This window comes from Vombatus ursinus, unplaced genomic scaffold (genome assembly GCF_900497805.2).
Source record: "Vombatus ursinus unplaced genomic scaffold, bare-nosed wombat genome assembly UNPS02009132.1, whole genome shotgun sequence".
Lineage (NCBI taxonomy): Eukaryota > Metazoa > Chordata > Mammalia > Diprotodontia > Vombatidae > Vombatus > Vombatus ursinus.
In genome coordinates this window covers 5912025-5937051 of record NW_020948910.1, presented here as the reverse complement: position 1 = coordinate 5937051, position 25027 = coordinate 5912025, and the positions used below count along the sequence as shown (strand labels likewise).

General features: G+C 35.8%; 1 protein-coding gene across 4 annotated transcripts in view; it reads left to right on the top strand.

Moving 5' to 3' along the window:
- ADGRG6 (adhesion G protein-coupled receptor G6) overlaps nucleotides 1-25027 on the top strand; it is a 180329-nt gene that overhangs the window by 132021 nt on the left and 23281 nt on the right. For all 4 annotated transcript variants that reach the window (XM_027850672.1, XM_027850673.1, XM_027850676.1 and 1 more), the window contains 9 exons: nucleotides 687-858; nucleotides 2696-2836; nucleotides 6732-6851; nucleotides 9460-9502; nucleotides 12300-12406; nucleotides 18624-18751; nucleotides 19683-19951; nucleotides 21968-22079; nucleotides 23940-24223. In XM_027850672.1, the coding sequence (XP_027706473.1) occupies nucleotides 687-858; nucleotides 2696-2836; nucleotides 6732-6851; nucleotides 9460-9502; nucleotides 12300-12406; nucleotides 18624-18751; nucleotides 19683-19951; nucleotides 21968-22079; nucleotides 23940-24223 (1376 nt within the window). The remainder of the gene's footprint in view (nucleotides 1-686; nucleotides 859-2695; nucleotides 2837-6731; nucleotides 6852-9459; nucleotides 9503-12299; nucleotides 12407-18623; nucleotides 18752-19682; nucleotides 19952-21967; nucleotides 22080-23939; nucleotides 24224-25027) is intronic.

Here is a 25027-nt window from a genome sequence, read left to right as displayed (position 1 = left end):
CTCCTTGGATTCCAGAAGCTCTGTTATAAAAGCTCTCACACACCCTTGGGCAAGTGGCCTGCCTCTATTGTTACACAATGCCCCTGCTCTTCCAGGGTCATCCAGACAGGCAAGTAAACACTCCTCAGTAGAACAGAACATACTCATACTCATCAAATTAAGTGTTTTGCTGAAAAGAAAATTCTCAGTAAAAATTCTAATATCTATACCCATAAATAACTGCTGATTTCTTTCCTAAAGATATTTAGTTTTGATGAAAATAATGCATTTTAAATGATGGTGGGATAATAGTTCATCCACATTTTGCAGAGAGCAGTTTACATGTTAAAATAAAAGTGGTAGATTCTTTTTCTCATTCTTAATGCCAATATAATATACCCAGGACTAGTGCTTTTTTCCCTTGAGATGTTCAAGGCAAAGATAGAGCAGTATCCATCCTTAATGCTGTAGGAATTCACCTGCCTAAAAACAGACGATTAGACCAAACATTTGGTACATTGTAGGTATGTTTGATATGTGTCCATGATGTTGGTTTAATAAAAGGCTTTGAAGATCAGTGCGCATGATTTTTTAACTTGCTCTGTGATATAGTATATGCCAATGTCTGTTACTTACTCTTATGATGATGATGATGATGATGATGATGATGATGATGATGATGATGATAGTGTTTTTGGTGTCTTTAGGGCTTTAAAAACTATTGATGAGTTGGCTTTTAAGATAAAGCTAAATAACGAAGTACCTGTAAACATTACAACTCGAAATCTGGCTCTTGGAGTGTCATCTCTGACCCCAGAGACATATGAAGGCTCAACTTTCAGTATTGGTCTCCCAAATAGTAATGATTCATATTTCCAGGTATGAGCTTGTAGTTTTATGCCTTTTTGAAACATAGCTATGCATATATGTTTTGGATACTTACCTTCTTTCCTTTCAGGAGGCTGATAATTTTAGCAGTTTTGAGCATAAAGGGTAAGGTCTCATCTCTCTAGAATCACTTAGAAATTCTGTGACTTGTGTGTTGGAGGATAAAATTATTGAGTACCCCTCAAAAAAGTTCTATAATTTTAGAATAAACTTGAGGAAAATGTAATTCCCCCCCACTTTGGAAATCTAAAACCAGAGGTTGGCAACTGGACCAGTACTTAAGTATTCAATATTCACATGGGTTTGTGATCTCATTAATTTTAGAGTTCTCTCTAGTGATTCTGCTCCCAATCCTTCCATGCTCATTTATCCTGTGCAGCTACTGTCAACATCCTCCCATTTGCTATAGGGGGTCCACCCAAGGTGCTGGAGTTCTTCCAAAAGGAGCATTCTGGCCAACCACCTGGCATCCCTCATTCTTACCATGTGACCAGCTTATCTTCTCTTTTTGTCAAACAATTCTTTGATGACTCCTTTACTCTCACTCTTATTCCAAACTTGTTGACACGCTGCATCCTGCTCACACTCACCATTTACCTTTCCATTGTCCTCAGTGGGATCTTTAGTTCTTTGGAAGCAGTGCTATTCCAACTGAACTGTTGGCAAAATTAATTTTCATCAGAAAAAAATTCAGTCTGGCTTTCTTTCTGATCCTTTTTTCTGTGGATTACAAATTCTAAGTATTTAGTACCAGAAAGGAAATTTTCAGATCGTGCTAAAATGACATGTAGTTCCTTTGTATAGAGTTGTGTTAGAAGTATCTAAATCATTGATGATAGTTTGTTGTCAAGAAAAGGTGGTTTAATCATCTACTATTTCATATTTTTTAGGAGTTACTGGTGTCAGTTCTTTCTCTCAAAAAAGAGAGGAGTCAGCTGTGAGGGTCATATTGCATGATCAGTTTTGGTTTATGGAGAGTGGGAATGGGATTAGCAGACATTCCTACCACAGAATGAGATGACTAAGGCATGTTGAGGGTGGGGCCAGTGGAATTTCTCTTGTGTTAACTTAGTGACCACTTTTTCACACATTTAAACATGGTCTTTGCCATACTACTTTGTAACTGCTAGAACAGAATAGACTGCCAGCTGCTCTACTAGTATATAGGGAGAAAATCTTCTCTTCCCTTAGACATGAATCTAGAGGAAGGTATGCGTTTAGGACCAAGGTGAGATGTATATTTTTTCTTCTTTCATGGCCAAAGAAAGACCATTGTGTGAAAGCTGTCCCAAAAGTTAAATGGAAAACTGACTCTAATGAAATCAGTCCCTCTGCCATTTAATCAGTGGTGTAAGTACAAGTTACTGGAAAAGAAAAATCATGAAATTTAAAATTTCCCCTTTCCAAAGACATTCTTTATTCTTAATCCAAAAAGTCCTAGTCTCTCTTTTTCTTCTCTGGACACTCCCAAACCACAAATTGTTTCTCCAAGAATCTGGAAAATTTGATAAATTAACTACTTTGGTCTTAAAGAAGAAAAAAATCTAATTATCATATTTGAGAATCTCCACTAACTTTGCAGAGTTCTCTTTGTTCAAATAAATAAGTATCACTAAATCCTGATCACATAAAAACATGAAGAGCAACTAGCCTCAGGTCTTTCTCAACAGAGGCTTTATCCAAATAGATGATAAAATGAGTATGTGTTAATGAAGGGAACAGTTGGCCTATGACTTACTTGTGTGCTTTGGGATATCACCACATATTAGTCAGTTGTGCTGATTACACTATTGTAATTATTTGACTACTCTATTTGTGTGTCTCCTAGATGGATTTTGAGACAGGTCAAGTGAATTCTTTGGCTTCTGTCATTTTGCCCCGAAGTTTACTTATGAATTTAAGTAGAGAAGAATCTGAGTCAGTTAAAAGAGCTCAATTTACTTTCTTCAACAAAACTGGACTTTTTCAGGCAAGTATATGTTGAATTAATTATTCTTGATCTACATTGAGTCCTTTAAAAAAAAAAGGTAAAATTCCAAGTCTCTTAAAACTAAACATATCAGGAATGATAGAAAAATAACTTCATTTCTTTATTAAAATGAAGGTCTTTAATAACATAATTGTTTTAAACACCTGCTAACATAAGTTTATTCATATTTAAACTAGAAGATAATATTAGTTTCAGTATTACAGGTTGAAAAATACAAGTTAAATACTCTACTATAAAAATTTATATTGTTATTACTAAATAGTTGCATTTTCTGTTTAGGCCAAATATTAGCTATTTTCAATCTTTTCATACACAAGTAAGCGAGGTTAAAGAGAATTACTCACTAAGTAAGGGAAAGGAATTTTTTTCATTCAGAAGGAAGTAGTGTTTTCGTAATGAGAAGCATTCTTGGCTTTAATCAGCCTTCCTATTAGTATTTCAAATGACCTTCTGCTCTTTTACATCCGCAGAATTGGGTGCTATTGTGCTGAGCACACATTACCATTTTTATTGGCATTGTTTCTAGATCCTAGAGAGTAATCTGCCAGCAAACACCCATGACCTCCCCTGGCCTCAGAAAACAGAACTTATCTACAAAAGCTACACTAAAATATTTTGTTTTTAACAGAAGGGATTCTTAAATACTAAAATATGAGTTGATGTAGGATATTTCAGAGGAAACCCAGCTGTGCAGGAGAAAAATTGAAATTTCTCAAAGCAGATTGGAATATTACTTAGACAAATTAATTCTACTATCCCTTTTCCTATAGATAAATAGATAGCAGATCTATTGAAGGACTAAGGGAAAGTACAGCTTACCACCATAATTCATTGAACTTTGAATTGTGAAGGAAACAAAGTACTATAATGTATGGTCTCTGCCCAAAAGATGGTTACAGTCCATCTGGGAAGAGAAGACAAAAACATAGAGAAAGTTGATCCAAAAAGACTGAAGAATTAGTGGGTTTCACAAAATAGTATATGACATTGCCAGATTAATGATATAGACAGACAAATTTAGAGGAGGGAGGGTTAGAATGCCTTCATGTCCAAATTTTTAGAGTTATGACATCCTTAAAACCAAAATTAGATTTTTTTCTGTACTCCCACTCTCCCTCAAAAATGTTCATCTGGAATTTATTTTAAGAATTATATGTCCTCTTACAATGATTAAAGACACCTTGATATTTCAGAAAAGTAAGCTTGATGCTCATTATTGATATGAATTATTCTTGAATTAATTGCCTGTGTAAAATCAGACCACTGATTTCTTAGAGCAGAAGTCAGAATTATTTAAAAAAAACTTGAAGAATAATAATGAGGAAAAAGATATAACATACAATTGAAACAGCTCAATCCTGAACTATTTAGATGAATTATTAAAAATGAAAAATAGGTAAAGGATAACAGATATGACATCAACACCTATTAAAATTTTTTTATATAGAGATTTAACTGGTATCATTTGTCACAACAAGAAGACCAAGAAAGTCTATAAAAATTCTATTGTTAGTAAGTATATTACTTGTGAAGAGAGATCTGGTAGTCACAGTCAATACCAATTTAGAATATACGCTCATTTATAAAATGGGAAGGATTATGGGTGATTCTAAGCAGTACTATGTTATGAAAAAATGAAATATTTACAAGACTTGGCTACTCATGAATGGAGTACATACATTTGTGATAAGGGTATTTGCAGGGAATAATCAGGCCTTGGAAAGTGATATTATAGATCACATCTTTACCATTTCCCAATTGATTCAATGATATAGACTATAATACAGGTAGAACCCAATGCCTATTGTGTTCATTATTTGAAAAAGCATTTGATTTATTACAGTGAAATGTTTCCTTCAAGGTTTTCTTCTAATAAGATGTCTCCCACCAAACATCAAACTCATTCAAGATTCCTTGAAAGATATGATGGAAAAAATGCTACTTAATAATTCTCTGATCATAAGCAAAAGATTAGGAATAAAACAGAAAAATATATCCAGGTCAAAAATGTTCAGTGTTGTGACAGAGGTGATCCAGCACAGAGTCCAGACTGAGGAGTGAGTATTTGTGGATGGTGCAGTCCTCCAGAGGTTCCCATGATACAGTGATATTGTGCTGGTTTTCAAATTGTCTGGGAAGATTACAGAAGATACCCATAACCACTCAAGGTTTTCTTGATCATCTTCACAGGAAAGATCAAGTGGTTGAAGAACGTCTATTTCCCAAATAAAGCATATATCTCGATGGACAACCTATAAAGCTGCCTTTATTGAAACCAAGTTTCTCCTAAAAATAAAGTTTAATCTTTTTAATACCAGTTTTCTACTATTGTAGCTATATGGCTACAAGATATGGAACAAAACATTCTTTGGAGAATTGAAAATAAATGTCATAGAGAAGGCAGGGAAGAAGTGCATGGTGGTTATGAACTGGCTGCAACAATAATCTTCTTTGAGGAGCTTCAAAGAAGAATAGGATTGAAAAATGTCATTAGAGAAATCTAGAATAGGAAGATAAGCTGATCAAGTGGCAGTATAAGGGATGACAAGGTAGCAGTCTGAGAGCTCTATTGGTGTCCCTGCGATGTTAAAACAAAGTAAGGAAGGCCTATGGTGGACTCTTCTCCCCCCCCCCCGCCCCTGTCTTTCATAACAGAATTGCGAAAGGACATGGACAAAAGCTGCAAGAGGGGCAGTCGTAGTATACTATGATCATCCACCCTGCCCCCTTCCTTTTATAGATGTGGAAACTGAGGATCAGATAAAGTAATATTTATATTACTTAACTCTTACACTATAAGTAAAACACTTTTTAAATAACAAGTGCTTTTTAAATACTCACTAGGAGCCAGGCTAGGCAACTTGGCTGCACAGTGGGTAAAGTGCCAGGTCTGGAGTCAGGAAGACCTAAGTTCAAATCCAATTTCAGCACTTACTAGCTATATGACCCTGAGCTAGTCACTTAACCCCATTTGTCTCAGTTTCCTCATCCATAAAATGAGCTGCAGAAGGAAATGGCAAACCACTGCAGCATCTTTGCCAAGAAAACCCCGAATGGGGTCACGAAGAATCAGACATGACTGAAAAACAACTGAATGATAATGGGCCAAGCATAGCAACAGTTCCTGCCCTGTCCTATTAAGTGATGGATCATATATTTAAAGCTAGAAGGGACCTCAGAGACCAATTAGCTAGAGGTTAAATGACTTACCCAGGGTTACACAGCTAGTAAGTGTCAAAAGTAGGATATGAACTCAGGTCTTCTTGCCTCCACTACCAGTGTATAAGTTAATCACTCAGTTCTGTGATTAAAACTTTAAATTTTAGATTAAATATCTATCAGAAAAAACAATTCAAAATTTTTAGTCAGTAACTGATCCACCAAAATTATATTTAGATATAATCCATTAGTAAATGTGTCAAGTGGTTGGTATGGATATAAAAGCCAGACTTTTAAAAAATTTACACCGTAATTCCTTTCTACCTATAAAAATTGTTTCCCCAAAAGATAAGCAGTCTCGGTTTTTTTCATGGTTAAGGAAATGATGTAACTTTTAGCAACTTTTTATGAGTTTTTATTGTTTATGAGTTTTCATTGTATAAGGTAAAACTGGCCTCAAACATAGTCATTTCAAGTGAAACTTCATGAAAGTTGCCTTACAATGTGTTCTCCCTGTGTATTTATCATAATAAGGGAAATAGCAGAACACCATGAGGAAAACCTGCAATTTGATCTTATAAACAGGACATTCTTATAATGGGAGATCTTAAGTGTAAAAGTTGCTGACTGTTTGCTTATTTTGGAATGCCACAATAAAATAAAAGTGTGCACTTGGACTAGTACGTGTAAGGTATTGTTTTTTTCTCTTTAAAAGGATGTAGAAACTCAACGAGACAAGCTAGTGAGCTATGTGATGGCGTGCAGTATTGGAAACATTAGTATCCGGGATCTTCAGGAACCTGTCCAGGTTATAATCAAACATACACGAAATCAGGTAAGAAAATGGCTTGGGCAACACTTGTCCAAGTATAGAGATAATCAGGTTTAGACTATCTCAAAGGGTTGTTGGGAATTTGTGCAACGACCTGTGGGGTAACCTGTACATTTCCAGAGTAAAGAAGGGAGCAGAGGGAAGCTGCCAACTCTGGGAATTTTGCCTGGTGTCCTTACATCATGGGAAATTGGCAACTTTCTTTGGTGGTAGGGGTGGGGTGTAGCAGTCCAAATGATAGAAATGAAAGCCATCAGGAGGAACAGATTGAAGAGAAAATGTTTTAAAGGTTGGATGACTCTGTTTAGATAAATACAGATGTACAACCTGCCTAACCGTAGGTTTGACTTTAAAAGAATTTCCATTAAAAACAAGAACATAAGTCAATATTGATAATGAGAAAAATAGTAGAGGTGCGACTGAAATATTGAAAGCTGTTTAAATTCTGAACTCATGCTCCTTGAGCATCTTGATATTGTGGAAAGAGCACTGGACTTAAAATCAGGAGACATTTCTAAACCTGCCTCTTATACTTAGTAGCCATGTGACAACCACTCACGTCTGGGTGCCTAGGTAGTCTATGCTAGATGTTTTCATCATCGTCATCATCATAATCGTCATCATCATAATCGTCATCATCATTATCTTCTTCATCTTTTTCTTCTTCTACTTCTACTGTTACTGCTACAATTACAATTACTACTACAACTACTACTGCTGCTGCTGCTACTTCTCCTCCTCTCCCTCCTTTTCCTCCTCCTCCTTCTCCTTTCTTCCCCCTTCTTCTTCTTCCTTCCTTCCTTCTCTTCCTCATTCTTCCTTTCCTTTTCTTCTCCTTCCTCCCTTCCTACCTCCCTTCTTCCTTTCCTTCTTTCCTTCCTTCCTTCCTTCCTTCCTTCCTTCCTTCCTTCCTTCCTTCCTTCATTCCTTCCTTCCTTCCTTCATTCCTTCCTTCCTTCTCCTCCTTCTCTTCCTCTTCTTTCCTCCCCACAAAGTCATGTAAGTTAAGATTTACTCAGTCAGACAGGCTAATAAAAGAGCTGCTCAAGAACAGGTTGGTTTTGTGATAAATAAGGATTTCTGTTTTCAATAAGGTTTTTTTTTAAATTGTGAATCCAATCTAATCTAGCCTAACAGCTATTTAAGTGCCTGTTATGTGCAAAGCACTATATCAGAAGCTAAAGATACAAAGACATAAAAAAGAATAGTCTCTAATCTCAAGGCTCCTACACTTTATTGGGGAGACACCAGAGTCAAGTAATCAAGGTCTAAATCTTAACACTTGGTGACTTGATTCTATCATTTAACCTTTCCTCAGTTCAGGCATTCTTAACCTGAGATCCATGAACTCCCAAAGAATCTGTGGATACATTGCAGGATGTCTATGAAGCTGGGTGGGAAAAATATATATCTTCATTTTTGTTAGCTGAATTAAACATTCTATTATGAATTTTAAAATTTATATATACACATATAGTGTATCTGCATATGTGTATGTATATACACACATATATACATATATATTGTATATATAGTATATATAATGTATATAATTGTATGATAATATAATTAAAATGTGTATATATACACATGTACACAATATACATATATGTATTGTATATGGATATACATACGTACAATAATGCATGAATGCATGCATACACATGGTTTTTTTCTTAAAAGGGGTGCATAGGCTTCGCCAGACTACCAAAGCAGGTCATGGAATTAAAAAAATTTAAGAACATCTACCTTAGTTTAGTCTTGTTATTTGCAAAAGAGACATGGGCATGTTATTGGGAAAAATAAAATATATTCTAAGAACTTTGTCAACTATTGGTCAGTCAGTAAGCATTGTATTAGGCATGTGCTAGTGCCAGGCCCAAGTGCTATGATACAAAGAAAGGCAAAAACAATACCTGTTCTCAAGGAGCTCATCATCTAATGAATTAGTAATATCACTAATTATAATAGACTGAAGATTTTGCAACAAGAGTAATAGCAACAAGTTACATTTTTATAGCCCTTTACAAGCTCTTTTCTTCATCTAGTTTGACTGTCACTGTATCATTGAGGAGTAAGAAATACCAATATTATCGCTATCATTATCATCATCATCGTTATATTTCTTTTCATAAGTATAATTTAAGTTATATTTAATTATAATTTGGGATTATATCCAATTACAATTGGGATGCTGATGCTCAGATGAGTTAAACAAATTAGCAGTTATCCCAGGGAACATAAATGGTAAGTGTCAGAATCAAAACTCGGGTCCAGGTCTCTTGATGCCAAGTCCACAATTTGTTTGTTTTTGGGGGGGAGTTGTTCTACCATAGTATATCAATTTTTCATTTGAGTCATTAAAAGTTATAATTTTCTGTTTTGAAGTAATTAATGCATTCCTCCTTAGTGCTCACATTTGATTTAACCCCAAGGATTCTGGTTGAAGGTCACTTTCTCCCAGGTTTGTAATACGGCATTGTTATATGGCATTAACATGGTTAATATTGATTTTCCTTTTTATTTTTCTGTGAAAACCTTAAAATCCAATAATTTCTGAATCATTTTACCTAAATACCTTGTTATATGTTTTGTGCTTATGTTTACTTAGGTGCTTCATCCCATCTGTGTGTTCTGGGATTTGAATAAAAACAGTAAGTTTAAAAATAAATGTTCCCTTTTTGTTTTTCCAGTCTGCACTTTTGATTTCATTATTGCAGGGGTCTCTGAGTGAGAAAATTCTCTCCACCAATGTATATTAGCAACTACTCTGCCATTCCTAGTCTTATAAAGTTGCTAAATGACTTGTGAGTAGACAACCAGTATATCAAAATCAAGTCTTAAACCTAGGTTATCCTGGCTCTCTCTGAACTTTGCCATGTTGCCATTTAAATTGGTAGTCATTTTTTTTTTTCCTGATTTACATCATTAGTATGGTGATGTGATTGCATGTATTGAAAAACCATTTTAGGTGGATAGAAGAGTCGATTCTGTTTTATTTTCTTAAGGCTGAACAGAAAGCAAAACACACACATACACACACACACACACACACACACACACACACACACACACACATACCCCTAACTAACCCCCCATCAGGAGCTGATGATAATAAATTCTGAGGTTCAAAATTAATTTATCTAATCTTCTTCCATAGGCCTTTAGATACTTCAGGGTTTTGTGCACATTACTTCAAGACTTTTTTGGACAAGGGCATAGTACAAGAAGATCATTACTTCTCTTTATCTATACATTTTTATGAAGCTTAACATAAACATAAATGCATAAACATTCTCTAGCAATCATAACACAATGTTAATTTATACTGAACTTAAAGTCAACTTAAAACTCAGATATTTGTCACATGAACTGCAAAATCATAGATCTCCTTACTTTGTCCTTGTAAATAATTTTTAACCTAAATGTTATATTTTGTATATGTATTCCTATTAAGTTTTATCTTCATTATTTCTGTCTTTTATCTAGCCTATTGAGATATTTTAGGATCCTTATTATAGCACTGAACACATTTTCTAATCTTTAATAATCATTCATATCTTCATGAAAATAATTGATAAAAATGGACAGAACAGGGGCATACCACTAGAGGCTTCCATTCAAGTTGATGGCAATCCATTAATTACCACTTCTTAGGTGCAGTTGTTCAACCAGTTCCAAATTTATTTATCAGTCATGTCATCCAACTCTTATTTTTCCACCTTGGTCACAAGGTTAATTTATCATCTCCCTTATGAAATCCACAAAGTATCTATTTAAAAGTAGTAAGAGCACTGGACATGAAATGAGGGGACCTGATTTGTAGTGATAGTAGTAGTAGTAGTAGTAGTGGTAGTGGTGGTGGTGGTGGTAGTGGTAGTAGTAGAAATAGTAGTAATAGTAGAAGTAGTAGTAATTATTTTAGCTGTAGTAATGATGATGATTGTAACTAGTATTTATATAGCTAGTATTTATATCTATATAAATTGCCCTGAGATTCACTGCACTATCTTTAGGCTAAAATACACCCAAAACGCCAGGACCATCCTATACTACTCCCCATATAATTTTCTCTTTCTTCTACCTGTTTGGGAGATTTTATGTCCTTAATTTATATATTTTTATTCTATTCTAGTCTAATCTAGTTCTGTCGTCTGTCTGAGGCAGACAGAAGTTAAATGACTTGCCCAGGATCACATAGCTAGTAAGTGCCTGAGACCAGGTCTTCGTGAACTTTCAGACCTCCGATGTTCCTGACTCTAGACCCAGTACTCTATTTACTCTGCCACTTAGTTGGGACTAGTTCAAGTCCCAACTCAAGTACTTTGTAGATATTTTAGCTTTTCTGAGCCTCAGTTTTCTTATCTGAAAAATATGAGTAATAATATGTATACTTCAAACCTCTCCTCCAAGTACTATATAATGGAAGCTTTTGTTACTCCTAGTTGCCCCTTAACCTTCTCATCAGAGAAGGCACAATTAGAAAATACACAGATATTTTTGATGAGAATTGGAAAATTTTCTTCTTTATTACTTATTGCTTTTTACCTAGCCTTTTTGAGCTCCTGATAAAGGGAAGGAATAAAATCACCATATAGCATACAGATAAGGCTAAGCCAACTACTACTTCCCCACCTTCTTTAAAATCCAGATCATTATGATGGCCCATTACTCTTCTGGTCTTCCTTTAATTGGCTATTATAAGTGGTTAAGATGTCTTCCTTACTACTCAAATAGTAACCTTGTGTGTGTGTAGGGGGGGTCATGGACCCCTTTGGCATCCTGGTGAAGCCTACAGACATCGCTTAGAATATTGTTTTAAATAATTGAAGGAAATGCCAAATTTCATTTGGAAGTTAATGAAAATAAAGATGTAAGTTTTTCCCCATCCAAGTTCACAGATTCCCTGAAAACTATCCATGGCCCCTGATCCCCAGATTAAAAACTTCTTCCTTAAGGAGTTGTAAGGGATAATGGAATTAATTTTTGGCAGGAGTAGGGGAAAATAAAGAAAGGAAGTGTAGCAGTTCTGTTTTATAATTTTCCAAAAAGCCAAAGCATTGGCTAAATTTTTCTGTATTCCTTCTATTTTGATCTAGTTTATTCCGAATATTTGCAATTTCTAAAATTTTTAATTTCAGAGATCAACTGTAGAGGTCAGAAAAAAATATAGGGTATCTTTCACCATGGAAATACATTCATAATATCTTAGGTTTAAAGCTGGAAGGCACTTCTGAGATCCCCTAGTCTGGCCCCTCTCCACTCCCCAATTTAGAGAAGAGGAAATTGAGACACAGAGAGATAAAGTTGACTTGCTCCACTTCACAGTTACTAAGTGGCAGTTCCAAGGTTTGAACTCAGGTTGTCTGACTCCATATCCATTGCTCTTTCTGTTGCACCCCACTCTGTTTGCTAATATTGTTAACGGTCTATGTTGCTTTATTCCTACAGAAGGTTTTGGTGGCTGGAACACATCAGGCTGTGTTGCACACAGAGACTCAAATGAAAGCGAGACAGTGTGCTTGTGCAACCACCTCACCCACTTCGGGGTTCTGATGGTGAGTGCAGAATCTCTTCCTCGTTTGTGAAATCACGATTCCCTTCGGAGCACTGTGTTTTCAGACTGTGTCTTGTAACAGTTCTTTCACAGCCTAATCATTGTTCTTCCACACTCAGAATATTGGTTCTAAATGAAGAATACTATGAAATCCAGTGTGAATGATTGTTGAGTAACTGTTACAAGATAAAACCTCCTGTTTTGTTTCTTTGAGAGAATTAAAAAAATGCAGTAATATAAAAGGTCATATAAACAAAGAAAGAAGTAATGAAACCCCTGAATCTAGAGAAAGGGACTAGGAAGCTGTAGAGTTTTGGAAGAAGGAAAAGGAAAATAGAAAGAACACACCCATGATAAAGCAAAGATTAATGTTTTTCCATTGGAAAGCAAAAAAAAAAGTAGAAGAGAACTCTTACATTACATCATGATAGCTGTGTTCAGAAGGCTTCTTTTTAATATAAAGATAAGTTTAGGACTCTGGGATTGCATAGTATCCCAGTAGCACAGATAATGAAAAAGGTAAATAACAGTGTAAATGAAAGTTAATCTCAAGAGAAGAAACTAACCGCAAGAGATGTGAAAATGCTTTTTGTAGCAGGTGGCATTTGAGTTGAGTCTTTTGGGAAGCCATGGAAGCTAGGAGGCCAAGGTAAAGATGGAGAGATGCACGCATTTCAAAGACACAGAGTCAGAACATTGGGTTTCCTGTGTGAAAGACAGCAATTAGACTAGTGTTGCTTAATCATAGAGGGCATACAGTGGAATAAAGCTTAAGAAGATTGGAATGGTAAAAAAGGACTCGGTTATGAAGGATGCTAAATAGCAAACAGAGGGTTTAATATTTGATTCTGGAGGTAAAAGGGAGCCACCAAAATTCATTGAATAGGGAAATGACATGGTCAGACCTTTGTTTTAGGAAAGTCATTTTGGCAGCTAAATGAAGGATAGATTGGAGTGAGGAGACACTTGTATCAGGGAGACCAATTACAAGGTGAAATCACACTTCCTCCCTAGGCACTTAAAATGCTTATGAAATCTGAGCTAGACTTGACAGTTGGTTAAGGTGGTAAAGCTGATTATTCACATAGGTATGGAGGAGCAGGGATGTGTGAGCTCTGTATCATTCTTTGAACTCACATATACTTTTATTCCTGCCAGGCCTGAATGGATAACAAGAGAAAAGGCTAAAGAACACCTAGTGCTGCCTGAGGGCCTGTTATTAATTTGGCCTATGATCTATCACCCACTTAGCCTGACCAAATTTCATGGACTCGTGGTAATTTTTCTGACAACTTTAGGCCTTAAGTGTCTCAAGGGAAGAAAACAAGACATAGATATAAAATAAAGAAAAGAACATTTTTGTTGCTCTCTAAATATAAATTAAATCTATTTCTTTACTTTCAAAAATATGTTGACCTATATAATGCCAACCTTTTTTTTTTCCCTTTTAAAAATAAGCCATCCTTTCTTGAATAGTGGAAAATCCCTCAATTTCTCTAGATTTCCTATGTCCTATAAAATAGACTCATTTATTTCCACATAGATATATTTTGGTTCACAGTCAATCCTTCCAGGAAAGTTATATTCTTTATAAGAGTTAATGTAGAAACATATGCTTTGGTTTAACTGGTTTAAATTTGCAAGTTTTTAAAAACCCTATAAATATGTGAAATACTAGACGAGATGGCAGGAACATAAAAATCTCTACTTAAAGGTGATTTGTAACCCCACTGAAGCAAAAAATCTCCCCCTCACCTACTGTTTTTTATTTGTTATTTTTTTAAAACATTCAAACTTCATTTTTTCCAGTTAACAAACATTAATTTTTCTTTTCCCTCCTTCCCTTTTTCATTGAGAAAATGAAAAGAAAAAAGAAAAAAATGCATAGGTAAGAACAAATTTACACATTGGCCATATAAAATATTATGTCTTATTTTCAAGATACCTAAGGAACCAATGCAAATTTATAAGGAAACCAACAACTTAAATGAAATAAATTCATATGTAGATTTTCCCCAATTAATTGTTGCCCTTCTGATCTTACCTTTATTCAGCCTATACCCTCTTTTTAAAATTAATTTTATTTTTTCATTCAACAAAAATCTACTTTTATTACTCCTGCCTTCTCTCTTCCCATTGAAAAAGAAAGGAAAACAAAACCCTAGCAAAAATATAACCAAACAAAACAAATTCCTACTACATTGGCCATGTCCAAGAAAAAAAATATATTTCAATCTATACCCTGAGTCCATCACCTCTTTGTGAGGAATTGGGTAGCATGTTTTAACTTGGTTTTCTGGAATCACGGTTGGTTATTGCCTTGATTAGAGGTCCTTGCCCCCTCTTTATAAAAAAGAGAGTGGTGAGAGAGGAGTGAATTCAGTACAAGTACCACAGTTTTAATGCAGTCTACTTTAGCTCCCCTCTTCTCTTTCCCTTATCCAGAAACCAATCACAGGTTCTTATCATTTCTTTCCTTTTAAACTCTTCTTTGTGATCTACCCTCCTTGGTTAGAGTTTGTTCAGCTAGGACTAATCCCTCTCTTAATATCCCCTCCTTTTTATTTGTTCCTCCTTCTCCCTCCTGATAAGTAAATACACATTTCTGTACTCAACTGTGTGTCTTTCCTTTGACAAGTTCAGCTGAAAGTGAGATTCAAGTGTCCTCCCTTCTCACCACTCCTAACTCTTTGTACTTATAATCTTCTGATTGAACACTGCTTGCATTATGAGATAATTTCCCTTACCTTTTCTCTCTTCTTCCCGCCCCCTCCCACTGTATTTCTTTCCCATTCCTTCTTTTAAGATCATCAATTACAATTTACAATTATTATCTCATTTGATCCTCACAACAATCCTGTGAGAAAACAGCTATTATTATCCCTGTTTTACAATTGAAGAAACTGAGGTAGACAGAAGTGACTTGCCCAGGGTCATATAGCTAATAAGTGCCAGAGGCCAGATTTAGACTTATGTCCTCCTGATTCCAGGCCTGGTGGTCTGTCTACTGCATTGTCCCTTGTGCTTCCTTATATTTACTATTTTTATCTTTTTTTTTGATTCTTGTATTTATATTTCAGAGCTTTTAAGCAACTTTAGTTTTTTCATCAGGAATGCTTAGAAGTCTTTTATTTCATTATATGTCCATTTTGCCCCCCTAAAAGATTATGTTCAGTTTTTATGGTTAAATTATTCTTGTTTATAAGCCTATATCATTTGCCTTCTGGAATATTATATTGTAAACTCTGTCTTTATGGTGGTTTTGCTAAATATTATGTGATCCTAACTGTAGCTCCTCAATACTTGAATTCTTTCTGGCTACTTAACAGTTATTTCCTTGAGCAGGAAGTTCTAGATTTCGGCTATACTGTTCCTTGTAGCTTTCATTTGGGGATTTCTTTCAAGAGATAACTAGGTCTCACTTTGCGCTCTGGTTCCAAGAGGTCTGGGCAATTTTATAATGTGTTGAAATGTTGTATCTAGGTTTTGGGTTTGTTTTGTTTTCTTTATGACTTTCAGGTAGTCTATCAATCTTAAATTATATCTCCTTGATTTATTTTCTATATTTGTTTTTTTTTGCCTTGAGATAATTTATATTTTCTTCTATTTTTTCAATCTTTTAACTTTGTTTTGATATTTCCTGTCTCATAAGAATTATTAGCTTCTATGTGCTCCATTCTAATTTTCAGGGAGTTTGTTGGTTAGGTGAGGTTTTTGTTCCAGTCTGTTATTTCTCTTTCTAATTCTTTCTTCCATAGTTCTTATTTCTTTTTTTTCAGTTTTTTTCCTCTAGCACTCTCATTTCATTTATAAAAACATACTTGATACTTTAAAAAAATCTTCTTGTTTCATCTCTTCTAAGAATTCTGGTTGAATTTCTGCCTAAAGTGTGTTTTTCTTTGAGGCTTTGCTTATAGATGTTTTGGAGTAATTCTCTTCTTCTGAGTTTGTGTCTTTAGTATCCTTGTCTGACTTTTTAAAGCAGAGGTTTTGTTTGCTCATTCTTCAGCTTACTTCCTGACTTTGGATTTCACATCAAGGCTGGTCTCTGTGTACTACTGGAGGAAATGTCAAGGCTTGCCTTGTGTTCTCTAGGTTCTGGTTGCTACTTTCCTGGGTATTGGGTATTATGTGATTCTAATATCTTTGAAACAGTTCAGTCTGGGGACCTGTAATCTTTAATGCTCCCAATATTATCCAATCCAAAGCAAAGTCTGATTGCTGCCCTCCTGCTCCAAGTACTCTAAGTTCTTAGCCCAAGTTTGGATCTAAGCAACACATCTGTGGACTTGGCTGTTAGGAGTTCCAATACACTGCTGATGGACTCAGGCACTATCAGTCAGCTGGGAAGTTCTATTGTTTCAGAGTAACAGAGCTATTGACTGTTGCTTGGTCTGGGATTCTTGCCCCAGTTATTACTCTACAAGATTTAGACTGAGCTGAAACTGAGACTGAGCTCCATTCCTGGTGTCTGAACCACTTAGCTGCTGAATTCACTCCTTGCTTGGTATGCGGCGTACGGCCTAGAACCACTCCTCACCTTTGAATGCTACCTCTAGATACAGTTCCCCTCCCAAGTCCACATTGGCTCTGTCATCCAACACTGAATAGTAATCATCAGAGCTGACTGTTGGTACCTGTCCCTACTCCTTCCATAAGATCAGGCTTCACTATATAAGATCCCGTACCTTCTCTTGCCATAGTGCACAATTACAGATAAGCCCTTGGTTTAAGGGCCATCATCTGCCCTCTTTCTGGAAAGCTCTTCATAGCACTTCCCTGGTTAGAGCCAATTTGCCCTGTCCAGAGTTCTCTCTGTCTCCTTATGCCAACATAGGCTGGAAAAATGACTCACTATGACTTTTTTTATTTTCTCAAATTTCCTCATCAGGATTTGATCCAGTACTTTTCCTGGATCTTTGTGGAGTAGTTATGGAAGAGAGCTAGGCTGTACTACTTACTTTTACTTTGCCATCTTGGCTGATCTCCAAAGCAAAGAATTTTTAAGTTTGGTACCACAATAACCTTGGATGACTGATTTGTTCACGTATTGTTTTAATTTCATTATGAATTTGCTATGAGTTGTGCTTTACTTGCTAGCATCATATAATACAATAGTTTTTTATGTTTATAAGGATATGAATTTTTTTAGTCAACTCCTTTCCTCTTTCCACTGTGACTACTTTTATGGGCCTAGGGAGGGTGGGAAGAAAACTTTTCCAAAATTTGTCCTGTCTTATACTATACCCAAGAAAGATTTAGTTCATGTTTAGCCTTTCCAGACTACCAGAGCTTTGCTAAGAATCTTTCCTAGGTTTCTGTTAAGGATCTTTATTCCCTTACATAAGACACCTCCAGGGCCTCCATAGTCTCTTTATGTACTTTAACATTTGAGAAGGTACTTGAAATTTACAGCGTAGTCACACTGGGTACCTTTATTCCCAGTACTTATAAAATATTTGCTGCCTTGGCTATGTCATTTAATGGTAGAGGCTGGTTTTCATATTATGGTCTATAGCAAAACACAACTCCCATTGGTCTTGTCAGACTTTCCCGCTCAGGGCCATCTAAAGAGAAGAGATGAGGGGGCTCATCAGCATGATCTTTAAGGTCTCCTCCAGCTCTAATGATCTGTGACTATAACCAAAAGAGAGAGAACAAGGCGATAAATATATTTAATAAATGCCATCTGTCTAATTTATCCCAAATTGGGATATAATAGCCAACAACCATTATCTACCTAATGTAACTTGTTTTTTGTTTGTATGTTTTTTCCAGAAGGGAAAAACAATAAATCACATTGCTATATTCCTTCATTTCTGTACTTCATAAGCTACTATAACTCAAGGATAATTCAGAAAGTGATCTTTTTCTCCACTGTTTTGTCTGTTTGTTATTTTCAAGTGTCATTTGTCTTATGTAACAAAAATAAGGGTTCAAAAAAAAAGAAATGGAGAAAAATTACTAATGATCAGTTTCCTACCTATGGTATATTTTAGCTTCATGTGATAATCTGAAACCACTACTAGGTTGCTTGTGCCACACTATTTTCACCTGTAGGAAAACCAATATTTGAGAAATATGTCACCATAAAAGCTACTGAGTGTCATGTGTATTAAGCATTCAAGTAATTGCATAGAATAGATCAAAGGTTTTCTCTAAAATAGCAGCCATAGCAAAAGAAGAGAGTCATAAATTCATTTTCATGTTTTATGTAGGATCTTCAAGGAACTGCTTCACAGATAGATACACGAAACACTAAAGTCTTGACCTTTATCACCTACATTGGCTGTGGAGTTTCTGCCATATTTTCAGCTGCAACTCTCCTAACATATGTTGCTTTTGAGTAAGTATTTCACCATCTGCCAAACCTAAGTTACTGATTACTCTGAAGTGAAAACATGAAAATGTTCTTTGCTTTAAGGAGTACTTAAATCCTATGTGACTCATGTAAGCAAGAGTACTTTTAATTTATGGAGTGTCTTGTCGCATATAACATGCTATACCAAATATAGATTCTTCTTATTGGAATTAAAATATATGAATGTCCTTTAGATTCTTCTTACATTATATTATTGTATATCAGGAAGAATATCTTCATATTATATAATTAATCCAAACTGCTACTGTTCTCTAGTATAGCACTATATGGCTTATTTAATTTTTTAGCTATTTTTAAAATTGAAATTTAACTAATTAAAAAAAGAAGTATTGGTAAATTTTCTTCAAAAATCTTTGAATAGTGTCCTTTAAGTTGAAAATTAGCATTAGTTATTGGCAGAAAACAATTAGAGGGTAATAAAAGGTAGAGAGAAGTTTTATTTTACTTTTAATACTCATTATTTTTCTATAAAATTTGTATTAGGTGAAACAAACTAATGGTGTTTCCTTTCATTAAAAATTATCATTTATAATAAGAAAATAAACCTTCTATAGACAGACAAACATAATTATGGATGTCGCTGACCTTTCTCCTGACCAGAGTACCTGTGTTCAAATCCTGACTCTGCTACCTATTAGGTATATGACCTTGAGTAAGTCATTTATCCACTCTTGGTGTTGGGACCATCCTCTGGAAAGGACTGGACTAGATAAAATCTAATCTCCATGTCTGTGATCCTATCATTCTTTCATAATGCTTCATTTATTTACATCTGGTTGTGCTCCACCAGCCATTGCAGAGCTAAACAAAACCTTCATTTCTAAGCCCTGGTAACTTTGCTTCCATCAGGATTTGTGGTCATTCTTTATGCATCTTCCTCTGTGCTTTATTTCAGAAAGCTACGGAGAGATTACCCCTCCAAAATCTTGATGAATCTTAGTACTGCCTTATTGTTTCTAAATTTAATCTTCCTCCTTGATGGTTGGATCACCTCATTTGACATTGATGGACTCTGTGTAGCTGTTGCAGCCCTTCTGCATTTTTTCCTTCTGGCAACCTTCACATGGATGGGATTGGAGGCAGTTCACATGTATATTGCTCTGGTTAAAGTATTCAATACTTACATTCGCCGATACATATTGAAATTCTGCATCATTGGCTGGGGTAAGTGAGCAAAGGTTATGTGTTTTGCTGGATTCTCATAGTAGCATCAATTTTTTTCTAACTACAGACATAGTCGAAGGAAAGCTCCTGTCTATAAATAAGGTATATCAAGACGTAAATCTTCTCCAAGAGAATGTCATAATCTATAGAAAAAATTCTCAATATGGTAGTAAAGGGAAAGGTCCATGAGTCACCATTAAATCCATTTCCTGTGTACCCAAATGCCAGCCCATTACAGTTCTTCTGAGAAAGCATCTGGAACGGAATTTTATGCTCCCATTGTGCTTCAAAGCACAGGGGCTACCCTTAAACCTTAAGCCAAATAAATAGAGTTGGTAATGGTTCCCCACCCTCCTGATAAACCAATCCATACTGTATATGATTAGGCTTTGAAGTTTGTGATTAAACAAGTGATCAGAAGACATGTAGAGTTCTTTGCACTGATTTCTCAATATGACTTCTGAAATGGACATTGTCACCTTTGCCTGAGTAGAAACGCTCTCCCATGTACACCTAGGGCTTGGATTTCTCCTTCAATTATTTCCTCTAAGAGCAGTGAAAAAGGATGACATCAAAGGCAGCTAGGTGGTACAGTGGATAGAGTATGAGGCTAAGAGTCAGGCAGACATTCATCTTCCTGAGTTCAAATCTAGCCTCAGACGTTTACTAGCTGTGTGACCAAGTCACCAAACCTTGTTTGGCAATGGCAAACCACTCCCATATTTTTGCCAAGAAAAGTCTAAATGGGGTCATGAAGTGTTGAACATGACTGAAAAATGACTGAAAATTGCCACAGGAGAATGTCTCTTCATAGTAGCATAATGGCCAAGATGTATATTTAGACCAGTACCTCTATGGTTCAACATATCTCCACTAAACTATACATACATATATGTAAAAAGCTTGTTGTTGTTCAGTTATATCTGACTCTTCATAACCCCGTTTGGACTTTTCTTTGTAAAAATATGGGAGTGGTTTGCCATTTCCTTCTCTAGCCTATTTTATAGATAAGGAAACTGAGGAAACAAGGTTAAGTGACTTACTTAGGTTCACATAACTGATAAGTATCTGAGGTCAGGTTTGAACTCAGGCCTTCCTGACTCCAGGCCTGGCTGCTCTATCCCTTGAGCCACCTAGCTGATCAAACTATGTGTGAGAAAATGCTATACATTTTGTATCAGGTGAAATAAAGAATCTGAAGATTGTTCTGAAGAAGAGATAAAGAAAAACTTCCTTTATGTGAATGTTTCTGAACTTCAGCAGTCCTGACAAGCCATCATTAAGACAGCCAAACAATGTGATAATAATTTATTTAATTAAGATTATATTCTGGCTCCTCAACTGGAAAGCACAAAATATACAAGATGCTCAGTAGCTGTTGCTTTCACTTATTTGCCTGCTTTACTGGTTAAAAGAGAACAACAGAACTCCTTAGACTGTAGTAATTAGAAGCTCTTTACTCTATAAGTTTGTTATCATTTTTGCCACATCTGAATCAGAAGTAACACCATTCATAGAACCGAGCTGGATCAGAAATAGGTACAACTCATAAGACGTTCAAGACTAAGTACCTTCCCCCTCATCCTCCAAAACTGCCAGTTATGGGTAATTCCTCCTTTGAAAGGAAAATATCTTAATTATAGCTAGTGTAGGATGGATGTCTCATGGTAACTAAATGAGTTTTTCAATTTTTTTTTCACTTAATTCAGGTACAATCCATCCCAGAGGTATACCTAACAATTTCTGCACCTAGGGAAAGTATAGAGAAGAATTAGATTTAGTGGGAGATGATTCAGAGGAAAAATTTACTATCCCCACTGGAGATATTGCCTAGATCAAGCTTTTAGTAACCTTCAAATTCTTACCCTGAGGAAAAGCCATGGTTTCCCTGTACTAGTTAATGTTTCAAGTCATTGCTATGAAAAGAATGTTTTCTCTCTTGCCCTGATCAGTCTTTAAAGAGAGTTTGGTATGTTTCATCAAAGACACCTATGATGTCATCATATTTTGTGACAGGTTTGCCTGCTCTGGTGGTAACAGTTGTTCTAGCAAGTAGAAACACAAATGCAAATGAAATATATGGAAAAGAAGGCTATGGCCAAGACATCAAGGGACAAGGCAATGAATTGTGAGTAACAGAAGTGTATGTTTTCTACATGTTTCCCAAGATGTGAACAGATCTAAACACAGCACTTCAGATTTGGCAGATTATGGCATACTGTTTAATTTTACTGGACTTGCAATCCACTGAGCTAATGAAATCTTCCTTAGGAGGTGAACATTTATCTAGCCACTCCCCCTCAATCTTGTATTTCTGAAGTTTAGAACAAAAATGTGCAGTTTTTTGTTTCTTCCTGTTAGATTTTTGCCATATGCCCTTTGGCCCATAATTCTAGGCTGGCATCATCTCTCTGACTCTAGACTCTGTTATCAAGCATGATAGCTTTCATTCCCAGCTTCATAGCATATGTAAATCTCATAAACATGTTTCTGTGTCTTCAAGTCATTAGTTAAAAATGTAAACTAGAACAAGGCCAAGGAGAGATTCCTGGGGCACACCGTGATAGATCTTCTGATTTGAGATTAGAATGGGTCATTGAAAGACAGCCAGCATATCTCAGAAACAAAACTTGAACCCTGGTCTTTTTAACTCTGAGGCCTATTCTATCCACAATGCTATACTGTCTCTGCTTTAGCAAAGGTGGTTTGGTGGCCCACTGAAGAAAGCACTGTGCCTGGAGTCAGGAATATCTGATTTCTAATGCAGCTTCAAACACTAGCTTTGTGACCCTGGGCAAGTCACTTAACTGCTGTTTGCCTCATTTTCCTTAACTGTAAAATGGGGATAATAACAGCATTTATCTCACAGGGTTATTGTGAGGATCAAATGAAATAATCTTTACAAAGTGCTTAGCACAATGGCTGGCACATAATAGGTGCTATATAAATACTTATTCTCTTTTCCCTCCCCACCTTGTCACAAAAGGAAAATGCTCATAAGCCATCCCCTTAACAATATGCTCTAGAACTGTTCCAGAAATAGAAAAGTCAAACTCATTAGCCTATAGTTTGAAGATTCTTAATTCTGTCCATATACTCTATAGCATATTCCTACATCATTTCTCTTTCTACTCCTCTTGAGCCTTACCCAAAAACTATTCATCACATTTCTCTCCTCTTAATATTCACATGAATATATGTATATATACACACACGTGCATATACACACATGTATGTATTTGTATATGCATATGCATATGTATATACAGTAGTACTCTACCTCCTAATATCTCTTGTGTTCTTAGAAGCCAAATTCCAGTCATATATTCCATCCCACCAAGTCTCACCAATATCCCTTGGGGTGAAATTTGCTTCCTTGAATTGGAATCACTAGTTCACCTTTGGGACAACTAGGTGATTCAGCAGATAGAGTGCCAGGCCTGAAGTCAGGAAGACTGATCTTCCTGAGTTCAAATCTGGCCTCAAACACTCCACTAGATGTGTAATCCTGAGTGAGTCACTATCCAGTTTGCTTCAGTTTTATCATCTGTAAAATAAGCTAGAGAAACAAATGGCAAACCATTCCAGTATATTTGCCAAGAAAACCTCAAATGGGGTCATAAAGAGTTGGACATGAAAACAACCGAACTGAATAGCTCACCTTTAGAGAAGATAAGTATAGTAAAACAAATTAAATTTGATGTGATTCAGAATCAACTTTAATTTTGAAAACTCTGCTGTAGGTTAAGCACAGAAATCAGGTTATTGAATATGTGAATAAACCACCCATTCCATGCCCTCGTTTGTCAGATGAGGAAATGAAACACCAGAGAGGGGAAGGTGATCAAGATACGGCCATTGTTCAGCAGTAGACCCAAGCCAAACCTTCCCCTGCCCATCCCTCCCAAAGCCTGATAGGAAATCACCAATGTTGAGCATGGTAGTAATCCCTAACATGGGACTGCTTTCTGGTTTTGCTTCTTTACAGCTGTTGGATCCAGGATCCAGTGGTGTTTTATGTGACCTGTGCCGGTTATTTCGGAGTCATGTTTCTCTTGAATGTTGCTATGTTCATTGTGGTAATGGTGCAGATCTGTGGGAGGAACGGGAAAAGAAGCAACAGGACCCTTCGAGAAGAGATTCTGAGGAACCTTCGGAGTGTGGTTAGCCTCACCTTTCTGTTAGGCATGACGTGGGGCTTTGCCTTCTTCGCTTGGGGACCTTTAAACATTGCTTTCATGTACCTCTTTTCCATCTTCAATTCATTACAAGGTAAGAGAAATGGTATTTGAGCATTTTCTATAATCTAACTTTAACTTGCCTTTATTACCTAATGTGTTTTTTGGAAGAGTTTCTGGGTATTTCTAGCACTGTTTGCCTAGCAAAAAGGAGGTCTCAAGAATTAACTTATCTTGAAGAATGACTATAACATGCTTTAAAATTTTACTGAATATTTTAATTATTCAAACCTTTTATCCTGTAAATACAAGAGGGTATTACTAGAGCAAGGGTTAGAGATTTTGAAGGGTCCAGCAACTCAAATAGGAAAAAGAGTACACCTTGACTTTCAATATAATAGGTTTCCTTTGTAATCCCATATAATTTTTTTAAAATACATTATTCCAAAAAGGAGTCCATGAGTTTCTGGCAAAGTGGTCTATGACAGAAAAATAATTGAGAATCCCTGCTCTATAGAAAGTGTCTACTGAGAAGATTTTGTTGCCTGGCGGTTATGGTTTACCTCTCATCTTGCTTATAATTAAATCTCCCATTGCCCTAAAAAAGTCAAGTGAGATACATGACCACCTCTTATGGGATAATGTATTTTTGTAATTTTATTTTTAATTTATGGAATAAAACAATCATTTCCATAAACAATATAATAAAAAAGATGATTGCAAATGAATCTTCAAATCTATTATGTACAAGTTGCTATTCCTTTTAAATTCATAATAGTTATCACGTAAATTTCTTTTTTCCTTTTTTTCTTCTCTGCTCCCTCCCCCCTACCCTAGTTACCATAACACACACACACACACACACACACACACACACACACACACACACACACACACA